The sequence below is a fragment of the Aythya marila genome, assembly GCF_965140915.1.
Source record: "Aythya marila genome assembly, contig: HAP1_HAP1_SCAFFOLD_1006, whole genome shotgun sequence".
NCBI classification, from domain to species: domain Eukaryota; kingdom Metazoa; phylum Chordata; class Aves; order Anseriformes; family Anatidae; genus Aythya; species Aythya marila.
Genome location: NW_028136849.1, coordinates 1 through 19631, shown reverse-complemented (window position 1 = coordinate 19631; position 19631 = coordinate 1). Strand labels below are relative to the sequence as shown.

At 68.0% G+C, this 19631-nt stretch overlaps 1 protein-coding gene across 1 annotated transcript; it reads right to left on the bottom strand.

Annotated features, from left to right (window-relative positions):
- Positions 1-903: 903 nt before the first annotated feature.
- Positions 904-19571, bottom strand: LOC309891424 (calcium/calmodulin-dependent protein kinase type II subunit beta-like; the record flags this gene model as incomplete). The annotated part of the gene is given in 22 exon segments (XM_082785792.1): positions 904-1016; positions 1018-1097; positions 1099-1136; positions 2249-2343; positions 2427-2502; positions 5230-5278; positions 5601-5645; positions 6895-6966; positions 7074-7114; positions 9093-9167; positions 9737-9779; positions 10699-10782; positions 10914-11036; positions 11206-11300; positions 11743-11826; positions 11909-12011; positions 12274-12346; positions 14711-14776; positions 14893-14947; positions 15317-15376; positions 16713-16807; positions 19477-19571. Coding segments are annotated over 22 exon segments (1630 nt in total), but the record flags the coding sequence as incomplete, so codon positions are not given.
- Between the last annotated feature and the right edge of the window lie 60 nt (positions 19572-19631).

The window sequence follows — 19631 nt, the reverse complement described above, 5'->3', positions numbered from 1 at the left end:
GTGTTTTTTTTTTGGGGGGGGGGGGGGATTTTTTGGGGTTGTGGGGGGGGCACCGGCTGCTCCCGCGGGAATTCAAAAATAAAGAGCTCTCTCTATGTACAGGGGCCCGGGGAGGGGGGGGTATTGGGGGGGGGGGGGGTATTGGGGAGGGGGTTATTGGGGGGGGGGAATTATTGGGGGGGGGGGCGAGCGAGAAAGCGGAGCCCAAAAACGCGACATCCACCACCAGCGACAGCGAAACTCCACGAGCACAGCCGGGGGGGCGGGGGGGGGGCCGGGCCAACCCCCCCCCCCGGCCCGGCGCAGACGGGCTTCGGGGGGCAGAGGGGGGGGCAAAAAAGGGGAAAGGGGTCAGGAAACGAGGGGGGGGGTCTCCGGCAGCTTCCCCCCCCCCGCACGTCGGTGGGGGTCGGTGTGAGATGATTGAAATTTTTTGGATTTTTTTTTTTTTTTCTATTTGTCGTTTTTGCTTTTTTTTGTCTTTTTTTTTTTTTTTTTTTTTTCTCCTTTTTCTGCAAACGCAGGCACTGGGGGGGGGGGGAATGAGGGGGGGGGGGGCACAGGCATGCGGACGCGTGCTCCGGGACCGCGGCCGCGTCTCCGTCGGGCCGGACCCAGCTTGGGGGGGGGGGGCGAGGGGGGGGGGGTCTGAGGCTTAAAGGGGGGGGTCTGAGGCTGAGGGGGGGGGGGTCTCAGGCTGAGGGGGGGGGTCTCAGGCTGGGGGGGGGGCTTCAGGCTTGGAGAGGGGGGGGGGCGCTCAGGCAGAGGGGCGTCCTCAACCCGAGCTTTGGGTTCTCAGGGTGGGTTTTTTTTTGTTGTTTTTTTTTCTTTTTTTTTTCCTTTTTTTTTTTGGGGGGGGGGGGGGGGCCGGCAGCCTCGTGGCCCCCACCGTGCCACCCTCACCTTCACTGGAGGGGGCGACGGGCGCCCCCGAGCCGTGGAAGTGGACGTTCTGCCACTTGCCCTCGCGGCGGTGCCAGACGCGCGTCTCCTCGGACTGGCTGGTGCGCGGGCGCCTGCGCGTCCAGGTACTGCGTGAGGCGGATGTAGGCGATGCAGGCGGCGTCCTCCCCGATGACGTGCACGTGGGGGTTCAGGGATGGTCGTGTGGATCGGCTTGTTGTTCTTGGACAGCACTGCGGGCAGCCCGTCAGCCGGGGGGGGAGGGAAGGGGTACGGGCAGGGAGAGGGGTAGGGGTACGGGTAGGGTAGGGGTATGGGCAGGGGTACGGGCAGGGGTATGGGCAAGGAGAGGGGCAGGGGTATGGGTAGGGGTATGGGTAGGGGTAGGGTACAGGCAGGGGTACAGGCAGGGGTATGGGTAGGGAGAGGGGCAGGGGTACAGGCAGGGGTATGGGCAGGGCAGGCAGGGAGAGGGGTAGGGGTACAGGTAGGGGTACAGCGAGGGGTACGGGCAGGGGTACGGGCAGGGGTACGGGCAGGGGTACAGCGAAGGGTACGGGTAGGGGTATGGGCAGGGGTACAGGCAGGGAGAGGGGCAGGGGTACGGGCAGGGCAGGCAGGGGTATGAGGAGGGGTACAGGCAGGGGTAGGTGTAGGGGTATGGGTAGGGTTACGGGCAGGGGTACAGGCAGGGGTACAGCGAGGGGTACAGGTAGGGGGTGAGGGCAGGGGTATGGGCAGAGGTAGGGGTAGGTGCAGGGGTATGGGCAGGGGTACGGGCAGGGCAGGCACCCAGGCAGGGAGCAGGCAGGAACACCACCAAGGACGCAGGCAGGGATGGGTGCAGGAGCAGCACCAGCAAGGGCGCAGGCAGGGATAGGCACCAGGGTACAGGCAGGGTGCAGGCAGCGATGAGGGCAAGGATATAGGCAGGGTGCGGGCAGGGGGCAGGCAGGGGGCAGGCAGGGGGCAGGCAGGGCTACCCCCAAGGACACAGGCAGGGTGCAGGCAGGGACACAGACGAGCACAGGCAGGATTTGGGGAGCAGTATGAGCACGGGTGCGGGCAGGGAGCCAGGTAGGGCTGCAGGAGCGCCACCAGCACGGGTCCAGGCAGGGACGGACCCGAGGGTGCGGGCAGGAGCACGGGCAGGGTGCAGGCAGGGAGGGAGGAGCACGGGCAGGGTGCAGGCAGGGCAGGCAGAAGGGACGCGAGCAGGGGGTGGGCAGGGCAGGGGGGGGCAGGACGGAGGGACAGAGGGACGGGCAGGGGCTGGGACGGGCGTTTGGGTATGGGGACAGGCAGGGACAGGCAGGGACAGGCAGGAGCAGGGCCGGGCACTCACAGTTCTCGAAGTAGAAGCGGTGGAAGTCCATGCCCTCCACCAGGTTGCCCAAGGCCTCGGGCTCGAAGGAGGTGAGCCCCGGGTCGCAGATCTTCCTGCAAGGCGCTCTGTGAGCCGCGGACCCCCCCCAAAACCCCCCCCCCCCCAAAACCCCCCTCCCCGCCCGGCCCCCACTCACGCGTAGGCCTCGAAGTCCCCGTTGTTGACGGCCTCGATGAGCTGCTCCGTGATCTTGATGATCTCCTGCTTGCGGGCTGGGGGGGGGGACACGGGGGGGGTCACGGCCCCGAACCGCAGCGGGGTGCCCAGGGGACCCCCGGGAGGAAGAGGAGGAGGAGGAGGAGGAGGAAGGTGCCAAAGGAGCCAGGCTGGGGACAGACGGACACAGGGAGAGGGGCTGGGGACGGACACGAGCTGGGACGGGGACAGAGCATGGGGACAGGGACATGGGGACATGGGGACAACGCATGGGGCATGGGGACAGACACCAGGACCATGGGGACAGACGCAGGACACGGGGACGGACACGCAGGACGTGGGGACACACAGCCAGGTGGCTGATGGGGACACGGGGACAGACGGACAGCCCCGTGGGTCGGACTCCGTGTGCCCTGGCCCCGGTGTCCGCGTCCCCACCGCCAGCAGCCGTCCCTCCCAGCACGTCCCAGTGCCTCCCAGTACCATCCAGTGCATTGCAAGAGATCCCAGTTCCATGCAAGCGCATCCCAACACAGCCCAGTGCCGTCCCATCGCGTCCCAGTACATCCCAGTGTCACTCCAGTGCACTCCGACATGTCTCTCCCAGAGCATCCCATCGCATTCCAGTGTGTCCCAGTGCACTCCGATACACCACAGATCCATCCTGCTGCAATCCCACCACATCCCAGTACAAGCCAGTGCCATCCCAATTCATCCCAGTGTCACCTCAGTGTGTTCCAGTGCCGTTCCAGTGCCACTCCAGTATAACCCAGTGTGGCTCAGTGCATCCCAACAGCAACCCCATGCATGCCAGTGTGTCCCAGTGGCATTCCAGTGCATCCCAGTTCCATGCCAATGCACTGCATTACCATCCTATTGCATCCCAGTGCCTCCCAGTACCATACTAGTGCCATCCAGCACAGCCCAGTTCCATCCAGTGTGTCCCAGTGTTGCATCCCAGTCTGTCTCAGAGCATCCAGTTCCACCCCAGCTCATCTCAATGCATTCCCAGTGCCACCCTAGTGCATCCCAGTGTCCCTCAGGGCCATGCTAATGCATCTCAGCGCCATTCCAGTACACTCCAGTGTGCCCCAGTGCCACACCAGTGCATACCAGTACAACCCCGTGCCATCCTAGTGCACCATAATGCATCCTGGTGCCGCCTCAGAGCCATTCCAGTACACCCCAGTGGATCCCAAGGCCATGCTGAGGCATTCCAGTTCCATCCCAGTGCATCCCAGTGCCATCTTACTGCACACCAGTGTGCCTCAGGGCACCCCTGTGCCAGCCTAGGCACCCAGGCGTGTTACGGTCCCTCCCAGTGCCACCCCAGTGCAGACCAAAGCTGCCCCGGTGCCGTCCCAGTGCACCCCAGTGCCATGCCAGTGGATTCCAGCACACTTCAGTTCCATCCCAGTTTGACCCAGTGCTATTCCAATGCATAACATCACACTCCAGTTTGTCCCAGTGCAACTCAGCACATCCAGTGCCATCCTGCTGTATCCCAGTGCCATTGCAGTGTGTCCCAACGCATCCCAGTTCCACTCCAGTGCATTGCAGTACCAGTCCACTGCTTCCCAGTGCGTCCCAGCACGCCCCAGTTCCACCCAGTGCATCCCAGTGCCATCTCCATGCATGTCAAGTCACCTCGGTGCCATCCCGCTGCATCCCTGAGTCATTCCAGTGCATCCCAGTGCCAACTTATTGCATCCTGTGCATCTCAATGCCTTCCAGTGCCGCCCCAGTATACCCCAGTGCCACTCCAGCATACCCCCGTACAGCTCTATGACACCCCAGGGCATGCCAGTTCAACCCAGTGCCATGCCAGCATGCCCCAGTGCATCCCAGTATTAGCTCAATGTGCCCCAGTGCATTCTCATGCCAGCCCAGTGCACCTTAACGCATTCTGGTGCCATCCCAGTGCATCCCAGTGCATCCCAACACATCTTAGGTCCATCCCAGTGTACCCCAATGCATCCCAGTGCCATTGCAATGTATCCTACGTCCATCCCAGTGCACCCTGGTACCATCCCAGTGCATCCCAGCGTATCCTGGCTCCATCCCAGTGCCATTCCAACATATCCCAGTGCCATTCCAGTGCATCCCAGTGCCATTCCAACATATCCCAATGCATCCCAGCACCATTCCAGTGCATCCCAGTGCATCCCAGTGACATTCCAATGCATCCCAGTGCATCCTAGCTCCATCCCAGTTCATTCCAATACCATTCCGAAGCATCCCAGTACATCCTAGCACCATCCCAGGGCATTCCAGTGCGTCCCAGTGCCTCCTAGAGCCGTCCCAGCGCCATTTCAATGCACCTCAATGCATCCCAGCTCCATCCCAGTCATCCCAGTGCCATTCCAATTAATTCCAACATATTCCAGCTCCATCCCAGTGCATCCCAATTCCTTTCCAGTGCATCCCAGCTCCATCCCAGTGCCATTCCAATGCATCCCAGTGCCTCTTAGCACCATCCCAGTGCATCCCAGTGCCATCCCAATGCATCCCAATGCATTCCAGCTTTATCCCAGTGCCATTCCAGTGCACACCAGTACTTCTTAGAGCTATCCCAGTGCCATTCCAATGCCCTCCAGTGCATCCCAGTGCCATTCCAGTGCACCCCAGTGCCCCATAGTGCCATTCTAACGCCCCCCAATGCATCCCAGTGTCATCCCAGCGCACCCCAGTGCCATTCCAACATCCTCCAGTGCAGCCCAGCGCATCCCAGTGCCATCCCAGTGCCACCCAGCTCCACCCCCGCCCCTCCACGCCCCCGTCACCTTTCGTGTCCTCGTCCTCGATGGTGGTGTTGGTGCTGTCGGACGACTCCTGCCAGCGGGACGGCGGCGGTGCAGAGGGAGAGATGGGGGGGGGGGCAGGAAGGGAGGGGGTGTCAGCGCCCGCCGGGGGGGGGTCTCCACGCCCCGGCCGCGGGGTGCCAGCTCCCCGGGCGGCGCAGGGACACGGGGAGCCCCCACACCCCCCCCGGCCCCAGCCGCGAGCCCCCAGCCCGCCCGGCCCCGCGGAGATGGGAGATGTGCGGGGAGGATGGAGGCGGAAAGCGGAGAGAAAGAGAGAGAGAGAGAAAAGAGGGGAGGGGGATAAAATAAAGGGGGGGGGGGGTCACGGCCCCGGGGGGGGGCAGCAATACCTTAATGCCGTCCACAGGGTTATGAATTACGGTAGTTTGAGGCTCCTACAGGAGAAGGAAGAGAGACAGAGGAAGGCGAGGAGAGAGGGGAGAGGAGGAGGCGAGGAGAGACCAGAGCACAGCAGTGGGGGGGGGGGGGGGGGGAAGAAATTTGGAGGGGGGGGCACGCGGACGGGGGGCACAGACCCAGAGCGGGGTGGGGAGGGCGGGAGGGGGGAGAGAAGCAGAGTCGTTAGTCCAGCGCAAGCCCGATGGTTTAATTGGGAGAGAGCAGAGGGGGGGTGAGAGCCCAGAGGGACCCCTGGGGAGGGGGGGATTTGGGGGCTGCGGGGGGGGGAGCCCCCTGCCCGTATCCTGCACCCACCGTGCCGGGCGCGCCGCGTCCTGCCGGGGTGGTCGTGGTGGGCGCCCCCCCCGGGGCCGCATCCTGCACCCACCTGATGAGCGGGGTCCCGGTGCCCGTGCCCGCGTCCTGCACCCGCTGCACTGACCCCGTGGGCAGCCCCGTGCCCGCGTCCTGCACCCACCTGGTGAGCCGGGTCCTGGTGCCACGACCCCATCCGTGTCCCCGTGGCCGTATCTTGTACCCACTGTCCCAGTAGGGTCCTGGTGTTGTCCCCCTGCCCATGGCCGCATCCTGCACCCACCTGGTGAGCCGGGTCCTGGTGCCGTGACCCCATCTGTGTCCCCGTGGCCGCATCCTGCCTCCACTGTCCCAGTAGGGTCCTGGTCCCCATCCCCATGGCCGCATCCTGCACCCACCTGGTGAGCCGGGTCCTGGTGCCGTGACCCCATCCTTGTCCCCGTGGCCGTATCTTGTACCCACTGTCCCAGTAGGGTCGTGGTGCTGTCCCCATCCCCGTGGCCGCATCCTGCACTTCACCTGGGTCCTGGTGCCGTGACCCCATCCGTGTCCCCGTGGCCGCATCCTGCACCCACTGTCCCAGTAGGGTCCTGGCGCTGTCCCTGTCCCCGTGGCCGCATCCTGCACCCACCTGATGAGCCGGGTCCTGGTGCTGTCCTGTCCCCGTCCCCCTGCCCGTGGCCGCATCCTGCACCCACCGTGCCGGCTGCATTGGCTGGGGGGGGGGGGGGGGGCTTGGAAAAGGGGGGGGCACGAGGAAGGTCCCCCCCCCGGGCTGCCGGTGGCTCTGGGGACGCCCGGGGCGAGCATGGCGATGGATGCGATGGGATGGTGGGATGGAGGGAGGGGGGGGCGCGGGGGGGCACGAAGGGGCCCGGCTCCTCGTGGCCCCCCCCTGGGGACAATGGGGTGCGGGGGGGGGGCACCTACCAGCGCCGCCGGCGGGAGCGTCCCCTTGGGGCTGGTGACACCGGCGCTGCCTTTGGTGCTGTTGGTCTGCGGCTGGGGGGGGGGGGAGAAATTGGAAAGGGGGGGGGGCTCAGCGGTGGCGTGGGGGGGTGGTGGTGACCCCCCCGCAGCCGTGTGCCCCCCCCCCAGCGTCCCCTCACCTTGACGCCGTCGGCTTTCTTGTTGAGCAGGCTCTTAGCTGCTGTGGGGGGGGGGGGAAAGCAGAGCGTCAGCGCCGTGCCCCCGCCCTGGGGACAGGGCCACCGTCCCCCCCCCCCCGCCCGGCAGCGCCCCTTGGGGGGGGGGGGCACCGGGGGGGGGGGGGCGAAGCGGGGAGCCGGGGGTTGGCTTACCTTGGAGAAATGCAGAGAGGAAAGCGAGAGAGAGAGAGAGAGAAAGAGGGGGGGGGAAAGGGGGGGGCGAGAGAGAGAGAGAAAGGGGAGGGGGGGGGGGGAATTTGGGGAAAGGGGGGGGGGAATGGGTTAAAAAACCGAGAAAAACACCAAAAAAATCGTCTTGAGAGCAGGCGGCGGCGCAGCCCCGACGTGGTGGTGGCGTCTCACTCCTAGCCTGACCTCGGGGGGGGGGGGCACGGGGGGGTGACGGGGGGGGGAGGTGGCACCGGGGGGGGGCCGTGTGTTGGCAGCTCCCCCCCCCCTCCGGCGCTGGCGTCCTCGGCATCGCTCCCCCAGGCCCGGTGGCACCGGAGGGGACCCCACGGGGCTGGGGGGGTGACAAGGGGGGGGGGGCCGGCCGGTGACGGCACCGGGACCGGCTTTTAGAAAGGGGGGGGGGGGTGGGACGGGGATAAGGGAGGACTTTGGGGTGGGGGGGGGGGGACACGGGGACACCCCCGTGACACAGCCGTGTCCCCACGGGTCCCCCGGGGGTCCGGGCCCTCCTCGGGAAGCGGGCTGGGGGCAGAGCTGCGGCGCTGAGAGCTCGGGGTCTAAACCAGAGCCATATGGGGGGGGGCAGGGGGGGGTACCCCCTTTTTTTTTTTTTTTTTGGGGGGGGGGGCAGGGGGTGGGCTCGCCGTTGGGGGGGGGGGTTTGAGACCCGCCGAGTGTTTCGCGGCGCCACAAACACCGGCTGCAGCGCGCTGGAAGCCGTGCGGGGGCATGCGGCGGTGCGGACCCCCCCCTCGGGGCAATGACCCCCCCTCCATGCAGCAGTGACCCCCCCCCCATGCAGCAGTGACCCCCCCCCCCCATGCAGCAATGACCCCCCCCATGCAGCCATGCGGCCCCCCCCATGCGTTTGTGCAGCCCCCCCCCCCCCCGGCAGCGGGGCAATGCTGTGGGATGGAGCAGCGGTGACGGGGGGGGGGCACCTCCCCAAAAGGGGGGGAGCAGCCCCCAAATTCTCCCTGCCCCCCCCCCCCTCCTCCTTCCCACCATGGCCATGTGCTACTGTGGCACCTGGTGGGGGGGGGTAGGTGCTGGGGGGGGGGCACCATGGGGGGCCCAGGTACCGGGGGGGGGGGGGTCCTGGGTGCCATGGGGGGGGGGCTGGGTGCTGTGAGGGGTGGGGGGGTGCCATGGGGGTTCCTGGGGGGGGGGTGGAGGTCCCAGGTACCAGAGGGGTCCTGGGTGGGAGGGGGGCACCATGGGGGTCCTGGGGGGGCCCAGGTGCCATGGGGGTCCTGGGGGGGGCCCAAGTACTATGGGGGGGTCCCAAGTACCATGGGGGGGGCCCAGGTGCCATGGGGGTCCCATGTACTATGGGGGTCCCAAGTGCCATGGGGGGGGCCCCATTTACTATTTGGGGTCCTCGGCACTATGGGGGTCCCAAATACCATGGGGGGGATCCCAAAAGTAGCCCCCCAGGGCTGGGTCTGGGGGGGGGGGGGGGACAGGGACATGAGACAAGCGCTGCGGTGCCGGGGAGGGGGCGCCGGGTGCCAGCAGCGGGGACATTTCCCAGCCCCGGGGGGGGGGGGCGCAGGAAAGGCCGGCAAGAGGGGGGGGCGAGGTGAGGGGGGGGGGTCACAGGCTTTTTTTGGGGGGGGGGGGCCATGCGTGCGCTCCCATTTCCGAGGAGGGGACCCCGAGACCCGGCGGGGTGGGAGGAAGAGGAAGAGGACGGGGACCAAAGGCAAGCGGGCGGGGGGAGGAGGGGGGGTTAGGGGGGTGTTTTTATTTTTGGGGGGGGGTCATCGGGCGGGGGGGGGGGTCTACCTTGTTCCACCAACCCCAGGGGGGCGCCGGAGGCGGCTGCGGACATTGTAGGAGGCGCGGTGGTCTGTCTGCCCACTGCGGGCAGGGACGGGGAGAGAGAGGAGAGAAAGGAAGCGACAGCCCGTTAGCTTGGGGGGGGGCGGCGGGGTGGGGGGGGGGCGGCATTTTGGGGGGGGGGGTGGTCCCGGACACACACCCCCCCCCCCTCACTCACCACCGCCGCCGCCGCCGCCACCACCGCGGCCGGGCACCACCTGCGCCGTGGGAGGCGAGGGAGCGGAGTCGGGGGGAGCCCCCCCCTCGTTTCGGGTTTTTGGGCAGCGGAGGTGGGGGGGGGTGTCGTGTGCCCCCCCCAGCCCGCCCCAAAAGCGCCCGTCGGCTCGTGGCCCCCCCCCCCCCCCCAGACACACACACACACAAAACCTCCCCCCGGCGCCGTCCTCGAGGTGGGAAAACGGGGAGGGGGCTTCGGGGTTGGGGGGGGGGGGAGAAAGAGAGAAAAAGAGCGACAGAGAGAAAAGGGGGGGGGGGGCGCGCGGCGAGGCCCCGGGCGCCTTGGGTGGGGGGGGGCGCAGGATGCGGCCCCCGGAGCTCGGCTGCAGGGCGGAGGCGTCCCGGGGCCGGCGGCTGCGTTCGGGGCTCACCTGAGAAGTTCCTGGTGGCCAGCATGGTGGTCAGGATGGCGCCCTGCAACGGCACCCAGACACTGCCGGGGGGGCACGGGGGCGGGGGGGGCACTGGGAGGTCGGGGGGGGCACTGGGAGGTGGGGGGGGGCACTGGGAGGTGGGTGGGGGGCACTGGGACACGGCCAGGGGGCACTGGGATATAGGTGGGGGCACTGAGAGATGGTTGGGGGGCACTGGGATAGGGGTGGGGGCACTGGGAGATGGTTGGGGGGCATGGGGAGATGGGGGGAGGCACTGGGATGTGGCTGGGGGCACTGGGACGTGGTTGGGGGGCTCTGGGGGATGTCTGGGGGCACTGGCATGTTGGTGGGGGGGACTGGGATGTGGGTGGGGAGCTCTGGGACAGAGCTGGGGCTCTGGGAGATGGCTGGGGGTACTGGGACATGGGTGGGAGACACTGTTATGTGGCTGGGGGCACTGGGAGATGGCTGGGGGGCACTGGGATATGGGTGGGGGCACTGGGATGTGGGTGGGGGGCTCTGGGATATAGGTGGGGGCACTGGGAGATGGCTGGGGGCACTGGGACACAGCCGGGGGGCACTGGGACGTGGTGGGAGGCACTGGGACGTGGGTGGGGGGCACTGGAATATAGGTGGGGGCACTGGGATGTGGATGGGGGGCACTGGGATGTGGGTGGGGGGCACTGGGACACGGCCAGGGGGCACTGGGATGTGGGTGGGGGCACCAGGAGATGGTTGGGGGGCACTGGGATATGGGTCAGGGCACTAGGACTTGGTTGGGGGGCTCTGAGACATGGGTGGGGGCACTGGGACACGGTTGGGGGGCACTGGGAGATGGCTGGGGGGCTCTGTGACACGTGGCAAAGCACTGGGCACGGGCAGGACGGGACCGGGGGACACGAGAGGCCACCGGGACGTGGCCGGGACACGGCCACCACCACCCCCCCCCCGGGGCTCACCTTGAGCTTCCTCCGGGCGTTGAATTTTTTCAGGCACTCCACCGTCTCCTGCCTGTGCATCATGGAGGCCACGGTGGAGCGTTGCTGGGGGGGGGGGGGGGGACAGGGGGGCGTCAGGGCGAGCCGGTGGCGACCCTCGGGGCCGGGTGAGCCCACGGGGGCGGCTGGAAAAACTTGGAGGGGGGGGTTGCAGGGGGGGGGGGGTGAGCACTTACGCAGACCCACGGGTGCTTGAGGGCTTCGTGGGCCGTGATGCGCTTGGCGGGGTTGATGGTCAGCATCTGGTTGATGAGGTTTTTCGCTTCGGGGGTCACCGTGTCCCACTCGGGCGAGGGGAACTGGGGGGTGGGGGGAAGAAACGGGGTGGGGGCAGAGGGCGGGCTGCGTCCTGCGTCCCTTTGCGCCCCCCCCCCCCCCCGACTCCCCCAGAACGTCCCCCGGGGGGGACGCGGCCGCCCGGTGCCGCCGCCCCTCAGTAGGTTCCAGGGTTAACGGGGTCGTACTCACGTCGTAGGCGCCCGCCTTGATCTGTTGGTAGAGTTTGTGCTGGTCCTCGTCCCAAAAGGGCGGGTAGCCCACCAGCAGGATGTACAGGATGACGCCTGCACGGGGGGGGGGGGCGCGGGTCAGGGCGCACCCCAAACCGCCCCGCTGCGCACTGGGGGGGGGCCCAACAGAGCGGGGGTGGGCTGATCGGGGTGGGTCCGGGGGGAGGAATGGGGTGGGATGGGGGAGGAATGGGTGGGACCAGTATGGGGACTGGGAGAGTAATAGATGGGACCAGTACGGGGACTGGGAGAGGACTGGATGGGCCCAGTCTGGGGACTGGGAGAGGCCAGAACAGGGCCGGGATGGAGGCAGAGGCCGGGCAGGACGGGGGGAATAGGGCCGGGGGCGGGATGTGGGGAACGGGGACGGAGATGGACGGGGACAAGACGGGGGGGATGGGGCCGGGTGGGGGGGCCCAGTACCAGGCGGGGGGGCCCAGTACCAGGTTTGGGGGGCCCAGTACCAGGTCTGGGGGGGGCTGGGGACCCCTCTTACCGCAGGCCCAGATGTCCACGGGTTTGCCGTAGGCCTCCTTGCGCAGGACCTCGGGGGACAGGTAGCCGGGCGTGCCGGCAAAGCCTGCAGGGAGAGGGGCAGGGGCTGAGCACATGGGGGGGGGTCCAGGGGGGGTCTGTGCAGGGCTGGGGGGGCTCCCACTCACCGAACCAGGCCTGCTGGTCGCCCTGCACCTCGATGGCGAGGCCGAAGTCGGCCAGCTTCACCGCCGCCCCCTTGCACTTGCTGGCCAGGAGCAGGTTCTCTGGCTGATAAGGGGGGGGGGCACATAATATTTGGGGGGGGGGCACACATAGACGTGAAACGGCCCCACATCGCCCCACAGCCCCCCCCAAACACACACACACACCCCATAAGCAGCACCTCCGGGAAGGTGAAGGGTGCATGGGGGGGGGGGGGGGTGCATGCTGGCTGCCCCCCACCCCAAAAATAAAAATAAAAAATGCCCCCCCCCAGCAGCCAGAAGGCCTCAGGGGGGACAGACGGATGCAGTGGGGGGGGGTCGCTCACCTTGAGGTCCCTGTGGACGACCCCCATCTGGTGGCAGTGCAGGACGGCCTCCAGGATCTGCTGGATGCAGTGGCTGCGTGCAAACACCCCGCGGGTCAGGGGGCGCCGTGCCCCCCCCCCCGGCGGCTGATCCAGCGCCCGACCCCCCGGCCCTGGGTGTTTTACGTGGGGGGGGGCACCCAAAGTGGGGATAAACCCCCTCCTCATAGGCACCCCCCCCTCCCCCAGCACTACGCCCATGGGTGCTCCCCTGCATGGGGAGGGGGGCGCTGGGGGTGCTGGGTGGGACCCCCCCCCCCTCCCCCAAGCCCCCCCCTCAAATTTTAAGGGTTGCCCCCCCCCCCCAGACAGGACTGACAGTGCGGGGGGGGGGGATGAGACGAGACAAGAGAGGGGAGGAGCGGGAGATGAGAGGCTGAAATGGGGGTGAACGGGGACCCCCCCCCAAAAAGGGGGGGGCTTGGGGGGGGGGGGTGACATCCCCAAATCGGGGAGGGGGGGGGGGGGGCAAAAAAAGTGAGGAGGAGGAGAAGGAGGAAGAAGGGGGGGGGGTAGAAAAAGGAGGGGGAAGCCCCCAAGCAGGGGGGGGCGGCGAGGGGAGCGCGAGGCTCCGGTGGGTGCTGGGCGGGGGGCACGGCCCCCCCCGGGCCCCCCCCCCCCCCGGTTATACTGACCTGCAGCTGCCTGGGCACAAAGGCAAAGTGATGGGTGTGAGAAACGCGTGCTAATAGCTCATGGACACAGTGACTGCAAAACAAAACGGGGGGCGGGGGGCGGCGGGGGGGGGACGGGGGTGGGGGGTTATAGGGTGTGGGACGGGGTTACGGGGTGTGGGACGGGGTGTGGGATGGGGTTATAGGGTGTGGGAGGGGGTTATAGGGTGTGGGAGGGGGTTATAGGGTGTGGGACAGGGTGTGGGAGGGGGTTATAGGGTGTGGGATGGGGTATGGGATGGGGTTATAGGGCATGGGATGGGGTATAGGGTGTGGGATGGGGTATGGGATGGTGTTATAGGGTGTGGGATGGGTCATAGGGTGTGGGTTATAGGGTATAGGATGGGTTAGGAAGCAGGAGAGCAGGTTGTAGGGTATGGGACGGGGTATAGGGTATGGGATGGGGTTATATGGTGTGGGATGGGTTATAGGGCGTGGGATGGGTTATAGGGTGTGGGATGGGTTATAGGGCGTGGGATGGGTTATAGGGTGTGGGATGGGTTACAGGGTGTGGGATGGGTTATAGGGTGTGGGTTATAGGGTATAGGATGGGTTAGGAAGCAGAAGAGCAGGTTATAGGGTTTGGGATAGGGTATAGGGTATGGGATGGGTCATAGGGTATGGGACAGGTTATAGGGTATGGGAAAGGTTATAGGGTATGGGATGGATTAGGAAGCAGGAGAGCAGGTTATAGGGCATGGGACAGGGTATAGGGTATGGGATGGGGTTATAGGGTGTGGGATGGGTCATAGGGTATGGGTTATAGGGTATAGGATAGGTTAGGAAGCAGGAGAGCAGGTTATAGGGTATCGGACAGGTTATAGGGTATGGGATGGGTTAGGAAGCAGGAGAGCAGGTTGTAGGGTATGGGACAGGTTATGGGGTATAGGACAGGTGTTAGGGTATAGGGCAGGTTATAGGGTATAGGGCAGGTTTTAGGGTACGGGACAGGTTAGGAAGCAGGAGTGGAGTTTATAGGGTATGGGGCAGGTGAGGGGACACGGGGCAGGTTAGGAAGCAGGAGGACAGGTTATGGGGCATTGAGGCAGGTTATGGGGCATTGGGGCAGGTTATGGGGTATTGGGGTAGGTTGGGGGGGGGCAAGGAGGCAAAACACAGGGAACGGGGTGCCGGGGGCGGGCGGGGGGGGACACAGCGAGCGGAGGGGTAGCGGTGGGACAGACGGACACACGGACGGACACACGGACACGCACAGAGCCCGAGCGACGCGTGATGGGAGACAGAGGGGGGGGGGGGGTGGGTGGAGGGGACGGGGACGGGGAGGGGGGGGACATGGGGGGGAGCACGGGGAGGGGGGTACGGGTTTGGGGGGGGGAGATGGGGGGGAACGAGAGAGGGGGAGAAACAATGTTGTGAAAGCCCAGAGACCACGGGGACGGGCACACGGCGGGCACACAGGGCGCTGGGGCACGGCACCGGCACGGGGGGGGGGGCCCCGGGGTTGGGGGGAGGGGGGGGGGGGACACGGTGGGGGGGGGGGTGGGGAGAGAAAAAGGGGTGGGGGGGGGGGGGCGGTGGGAACCCAGAAGCAGAATGGAGCCGGGGTTGTTGTTGGGTGGGGGGGGGTTATGGGGAAAAGGGGGGGGGGTCACGGGCACTGTCCCCCCCCCTTAAAAAAGCGGGGTGCCCCCCCCTGCTGGAGCTGCTCCCCCCCCACTCCCCCCGCAGCGCCTGGGGGGGCCGGGGGGGGCGCGGGGGCTCACCTGGCGTCCGCCTCGCTGTAATACTCCCGCGCCACGATGTCCTCGAACAGCTCCCCGCCGGTCACCCTGCAAGGCAGCGCCGTCACCCTGCGGCCCCCCCGGGGACACCCCCACCTTGGGGACACCCCCTTGGGGACACCCCCCCACGGGGACACCCCCCCACGGGGACACCCCGCACTCACAGGTCGAAGACGAGGTAGTGGAAGCCCTCCTCCGAGATGCTGTCGTGGAGCCGCACTGCGGGGACGGGGACGCGCTGAGGGGGGGGCCCCAAGTGGCACCCGGGTGGCCCCCAGCACCCCCCCAGGTGCCACCCACAGGACCTCAGACGTCCCCAGGCGCCACCCGGCGCACCCCCGGGTGCCACCCAAAGTCCTCGGGCATCCCAAGGGGTCCCCAAATGCCCCCCAGCACCCCCCCAGGTGCCACCCGCCGCGTCCCCAGGTGCCACCCGGCAGCACCTCAGCCGTCCCCAGGCACCCACGGGTGCCACCCGACGTCCCCAGGTGTCCCCAGATGTCCCCAAGCACCCCCCCCCAGCACCCCCCGGTGCTGCCCTGCTGTCCCCAGCTGTCCCCAGGTGCCCCCCCCCCCGTCCCCACTCACCGATGTTGGAGTGCTTCAGCAGACGGCAGATGCGCGCCTCCCGCTCCAGCTTCTGGTGGTCTGGGGACAGGGGGGCTCAGGGGGGCACGGACGGGTCCCCGCCCCCACCCTGACCCCGTCCCCGTCCCCGTCCCTGACCCCATCCCTGACCCCATCCTGCCCCCATCCCGTCCCTGTCCCTGTCCCTGTCCCTGTCCCATCCTCGTCCCCGCTCCAGCCTCAGGCACCCCCACGTTCCCAACCTGCTCCCTGCAGGTGGCTGTGGGTGTGCACACGCGTGTGCACGCGGTGGATTTACACGGCTCCCTCTCCGTGCTCGTGCACACGCGTGTGGTTGTGCACACACGTGGGGTGCACACGTAGGGGGTGCAGACACCCGTGTGCATGCCTGGCCGGGTGCGTGCCGTGCGTAACGCGTGTGCTGGTGCACGCGTGTGGTTGTGCACGCGTGTGCGGGTACCCGCGTGTGAGGGTGCACGTGTGTGTGCACAACCCTACCTGGCTGTGCACAACTGTACCCACGTGCACGTGTGTGCACAACTGTGCTGTGTGCACGTGTGTGTGCAGCTGTACCCACGCGCGTGCCCCCCCAGGAGGCTGTGTCCACGTGTGCAAGTGTGCCCACCCCTCGTTGCTCGGCACAACTGTGCCTGCTCACACCCGCGTGCACACACACCTCTGCACACCTGTGCACACCCCTCACGCCTGTGCACACACCTGTGCAGTGCTCGGGGGCACGCACACGCCTGTGCCCACAGCCACGACGCTGCTTGTGCACGCAGCACGCCCCCCTGGCACGTCACTGGTGTGCACACACGTGTCCTGCTCACACCTGCACACACGCAGCCTGCTCACGTGTGCACGCACACGCAGCCAGGCACAGACCGCTTGCACACACACACGTGTGCACACACACACATGCACACACACACGTGTGCACACACACACACGTGCACACATTTGCACACACACGTGCACGTGCACGCTGCTTGCACACTCACTTGCACACACCGTTTGCACACTCGGTTATTACCCGCACACACACCTGCACACTTGCCCTCAGCCGTGCACGCACGCTGCTCACGCACATTTGCACACCCTTGCACAATCACCTGCACGCACACACACACTTGCACGCACCCCCTGCACACACACACACACACACACGCACCCTCTTGCACACACACGTGCCCCCCCCCTTGCACACTTACACACTTGCCCCCCCCGCCCCCTGCCCACGCACATCCCCGTGGGGCAGTGCCCGGGGGGCAGCCCCAGCCCCACAGCGCTGCCCCCACCCCAGGCCGCTCTTTTTGCTGGGGGGGGGGGTCCGGGGGGGCTCTGGGGGTCCTGGGGGGGCTCTGGGGGTCCCGGGGGGGCGCGGGGGGGTCCGTACCTCTGGCCGAGAGCTTCTTGGTGTTGATGATCTTGGCGGCGTACTCATGGCCGGTGCAGAGCTTGACGCAGCGCCGGACCACCGAGAAAGCCCCCCTGGGGACAGGGACGGAGGGGGGGGGTCGGCTCAGTGCCCCCCCCCAAAAAAACACAACCCCCCCCCCCCCCGGACACCCCCTCCCCATGACTCAGCACCCGCGGCCGTGACTCAGCACCGGGGCGAGCCCCGAACGCCCCCCGCCCGGGTTATATTTGGGGAGGGGGGGGGTGGGGGAGGGAGGGTGGTGATTTGGGGGGGTGAGGGGGGGGGGTACAAGGTGGGGGGGGGCGCTGACACCGGGTGGCACCGCGGGGGGGGCGTGGGAAGGATCCGGCACCCGCAGCCGGTTGCCATGGGGACGCCGGGTGGCCCGGATGGCGGCGGCGGGCACGGGGCCCGGCTGCGGGCACGGAGGGGGGGGGGGGACACGGGGGCACCCCCTGAGGGGGGGGGGGGGCAGGGGGGGGGGCAGCACCCAGCGGGGCCGTCCCCGAGGCCCCCCACCCAAAACCACGCCTGTGCCCCCCCGCCGGTGTCCCCGATTGTCCCCTGCCCGTCTGCGGGGGGGGGGGGCACCGGGACCCCCACCTGCAAGGCTTTGCTGCTGCCCCCCCCCTCAAAAAAAAAAATAAATTTGGGGGGCTTAGGGCAGCTCGGGGGGGGTCACAGCCCCCCCCTTGTGGGGCACGGACCCCCCCCCCCCCCGCGATGGGTTGGGACCTCGAAGCTGGGGGGTCCCCACCGTGTGCCCCCCCCCCCCCCCATATGGCCCCTGGGGGCAGGGGAGGTGCCGGGTGCCCCCCCCCCGTGCCTCAGTTTCCCCGTGGGGGGGGCACGGCCGAGGTCCCCGGCTCTCGGAGGGGGGGGGGACACGCGGTGATGGCGGGTGACACGGGGGGGGGGCGCGTTGCCACGGCAACCGGGACGGATGCTGGATTTGGGGGAGGGCGAGGCGGTGCGACCCCCCCTCCGGTGCCCCCCCCCCAAAAAAAAAAAAATAACCCCTTCCTTGGCTGCTGCTCCATGGGGGGGGGGGGCTGGATGGATTGGGGGGGTCCGGGGGGGGGCTGGGGGCGTTATGTAAGGGCCATGGGGGGATGGGGGGGGGATGGGGGTGAGGGGGGGCTGCAGGAGGGGGGGGGCTGAGCCTGGAGGGGCGCAGGGGTGGGGGAGGAGGGATGGTGGCAGGGATGGGGGGGATGGGGGGGGTATAGGGATGGGGGGGGCACAGGGACTGGGGGATATAGGGATGGGGATGGTGGGGGGGCTGTAAGGATGGGGGGGCTATAGGGATGGGGGGCTGTAGGGGTGGGGGGGGGGTATAGGGACAGGTGGTTATAGGGACCAGGGGATATAGGGGTGGGGGGGCTGTAGGGATGGGGGCGCTATAGGGATGGGGGGGCTATAGGGACGGGGGCTATAGGGACCGGGGGGGGCCATGAGGGACCGGGGGGGTCCGGAGGGTTTGGGGGGTCTGCGGGGAGCGCGCTGGCTGCAAGGACCTGGTGAGGTGGGGGGCTGCAAGGATGGGGGGGGGCACAAGGATGGGGGGGGGCTGCAAGGATGGGGGGGGGGCTCTAGGAACCAGAGGGGATGGAAGGACTGCGAGATCTGTAGGGACCGGGGGGGCTGCAAGGATCGGGGGGGGGCTGTGGGAAGCTAGGGGCTGAAAGGAGGGGGCTGTGGGGGGGGGGGCTATAAGGAGGGGGGGGTAATAAGGAGGGGGGGTAATAAGGAGGGGGGGTAATAAGGAGGGGGGGGGTCTGCTGAGGGGTCTGCGAGGCCGGGGGATCCACAGGACGCAGGGGGGGTGATGGGGGGGGTTCGGGGGGGGCCCCGCTGGAGCTGGGGGGGGCTGGGCTAATTGGGGGCAGGGGAAGGGGGGGGATCCCTGGGGACTGGGGGATCCCTGGGGGCAGAGAGGCTGGGGGGGGGAATGGGGTGGGGGGGGCACAGGGATTGGGGGGCTACGGGGGGGTTTGAGGGGGGGCCACAGGGACTGGGAGGGATGGGGGGGGTATGGGGGACTGGGGAGGGCAATGGGATGGGGGGGGCAGGGACTGGGGGCTATGGGGGGGTACAGGGGCTGTAGGGGTTGGGGGGGCGATGGGGGGGAATGGGGGGCTGTAGGGGCTGGGGGGGCTATGGGGGGGGCACGGGGGGGCTGTAGGGGCTGGGGGGGCTATGGGGGGGGCATGGGAGACTTGGGGGGGGAGGGATTGGGGGCTATGGGGGGGCACAGGGGGGGCTGTAGGGGGTCGGGGGGCTATGGGGGTGCTATGGGGGTGCCATGGGGGGGGCCATGGGGTCCTTTAGGCCCACAGCTCCCCACGGGGGGGGGGTCCCCACGGGCGGCCCCGACCCGAGGCGTGGGAAATGGGGAGGCGGGGGGGGGGGGGGGGGGGGGGGGGGGGGGGCAGGTCCATTACCGATGGATAGGTGGGGGGGGGGGGGGGGGGGGGCGACACCTGTGTCCCCATGCCCCCATCCCCTGGGTGCGGGGGGGTAGGAAATGCGTCACGGCTGCACCGAGCCCCCCCCCCGGGGGCGAGACCCCCCCCCCCCCCCATCATTACTACCCCCCCCCCCCACCGGGTTGTAAATTAAAAAAAAAAAAAAAAAATAATAAATAAATAAATAAAAACCTAATTTTTTTTTAATTTTGGGGGGGGAATTTTCTGCCCCCCCCCCGCCCCCCCCCACATCCCCCCCCCCGGGGCCTTACTTGCCGATCTCCTCGTAGAGCTGGTACTCGTCGGTGAAGCGGGTGCAGGGCACGGTGGTGGCCATGCTGCTGCCGCCGCGCCGCGCCGCAATGAGCCCGGCCCCGGCCCCGCCGCCAACACCGGCACCGCTCGGCCCCGCCTGGCGATGGGGGGG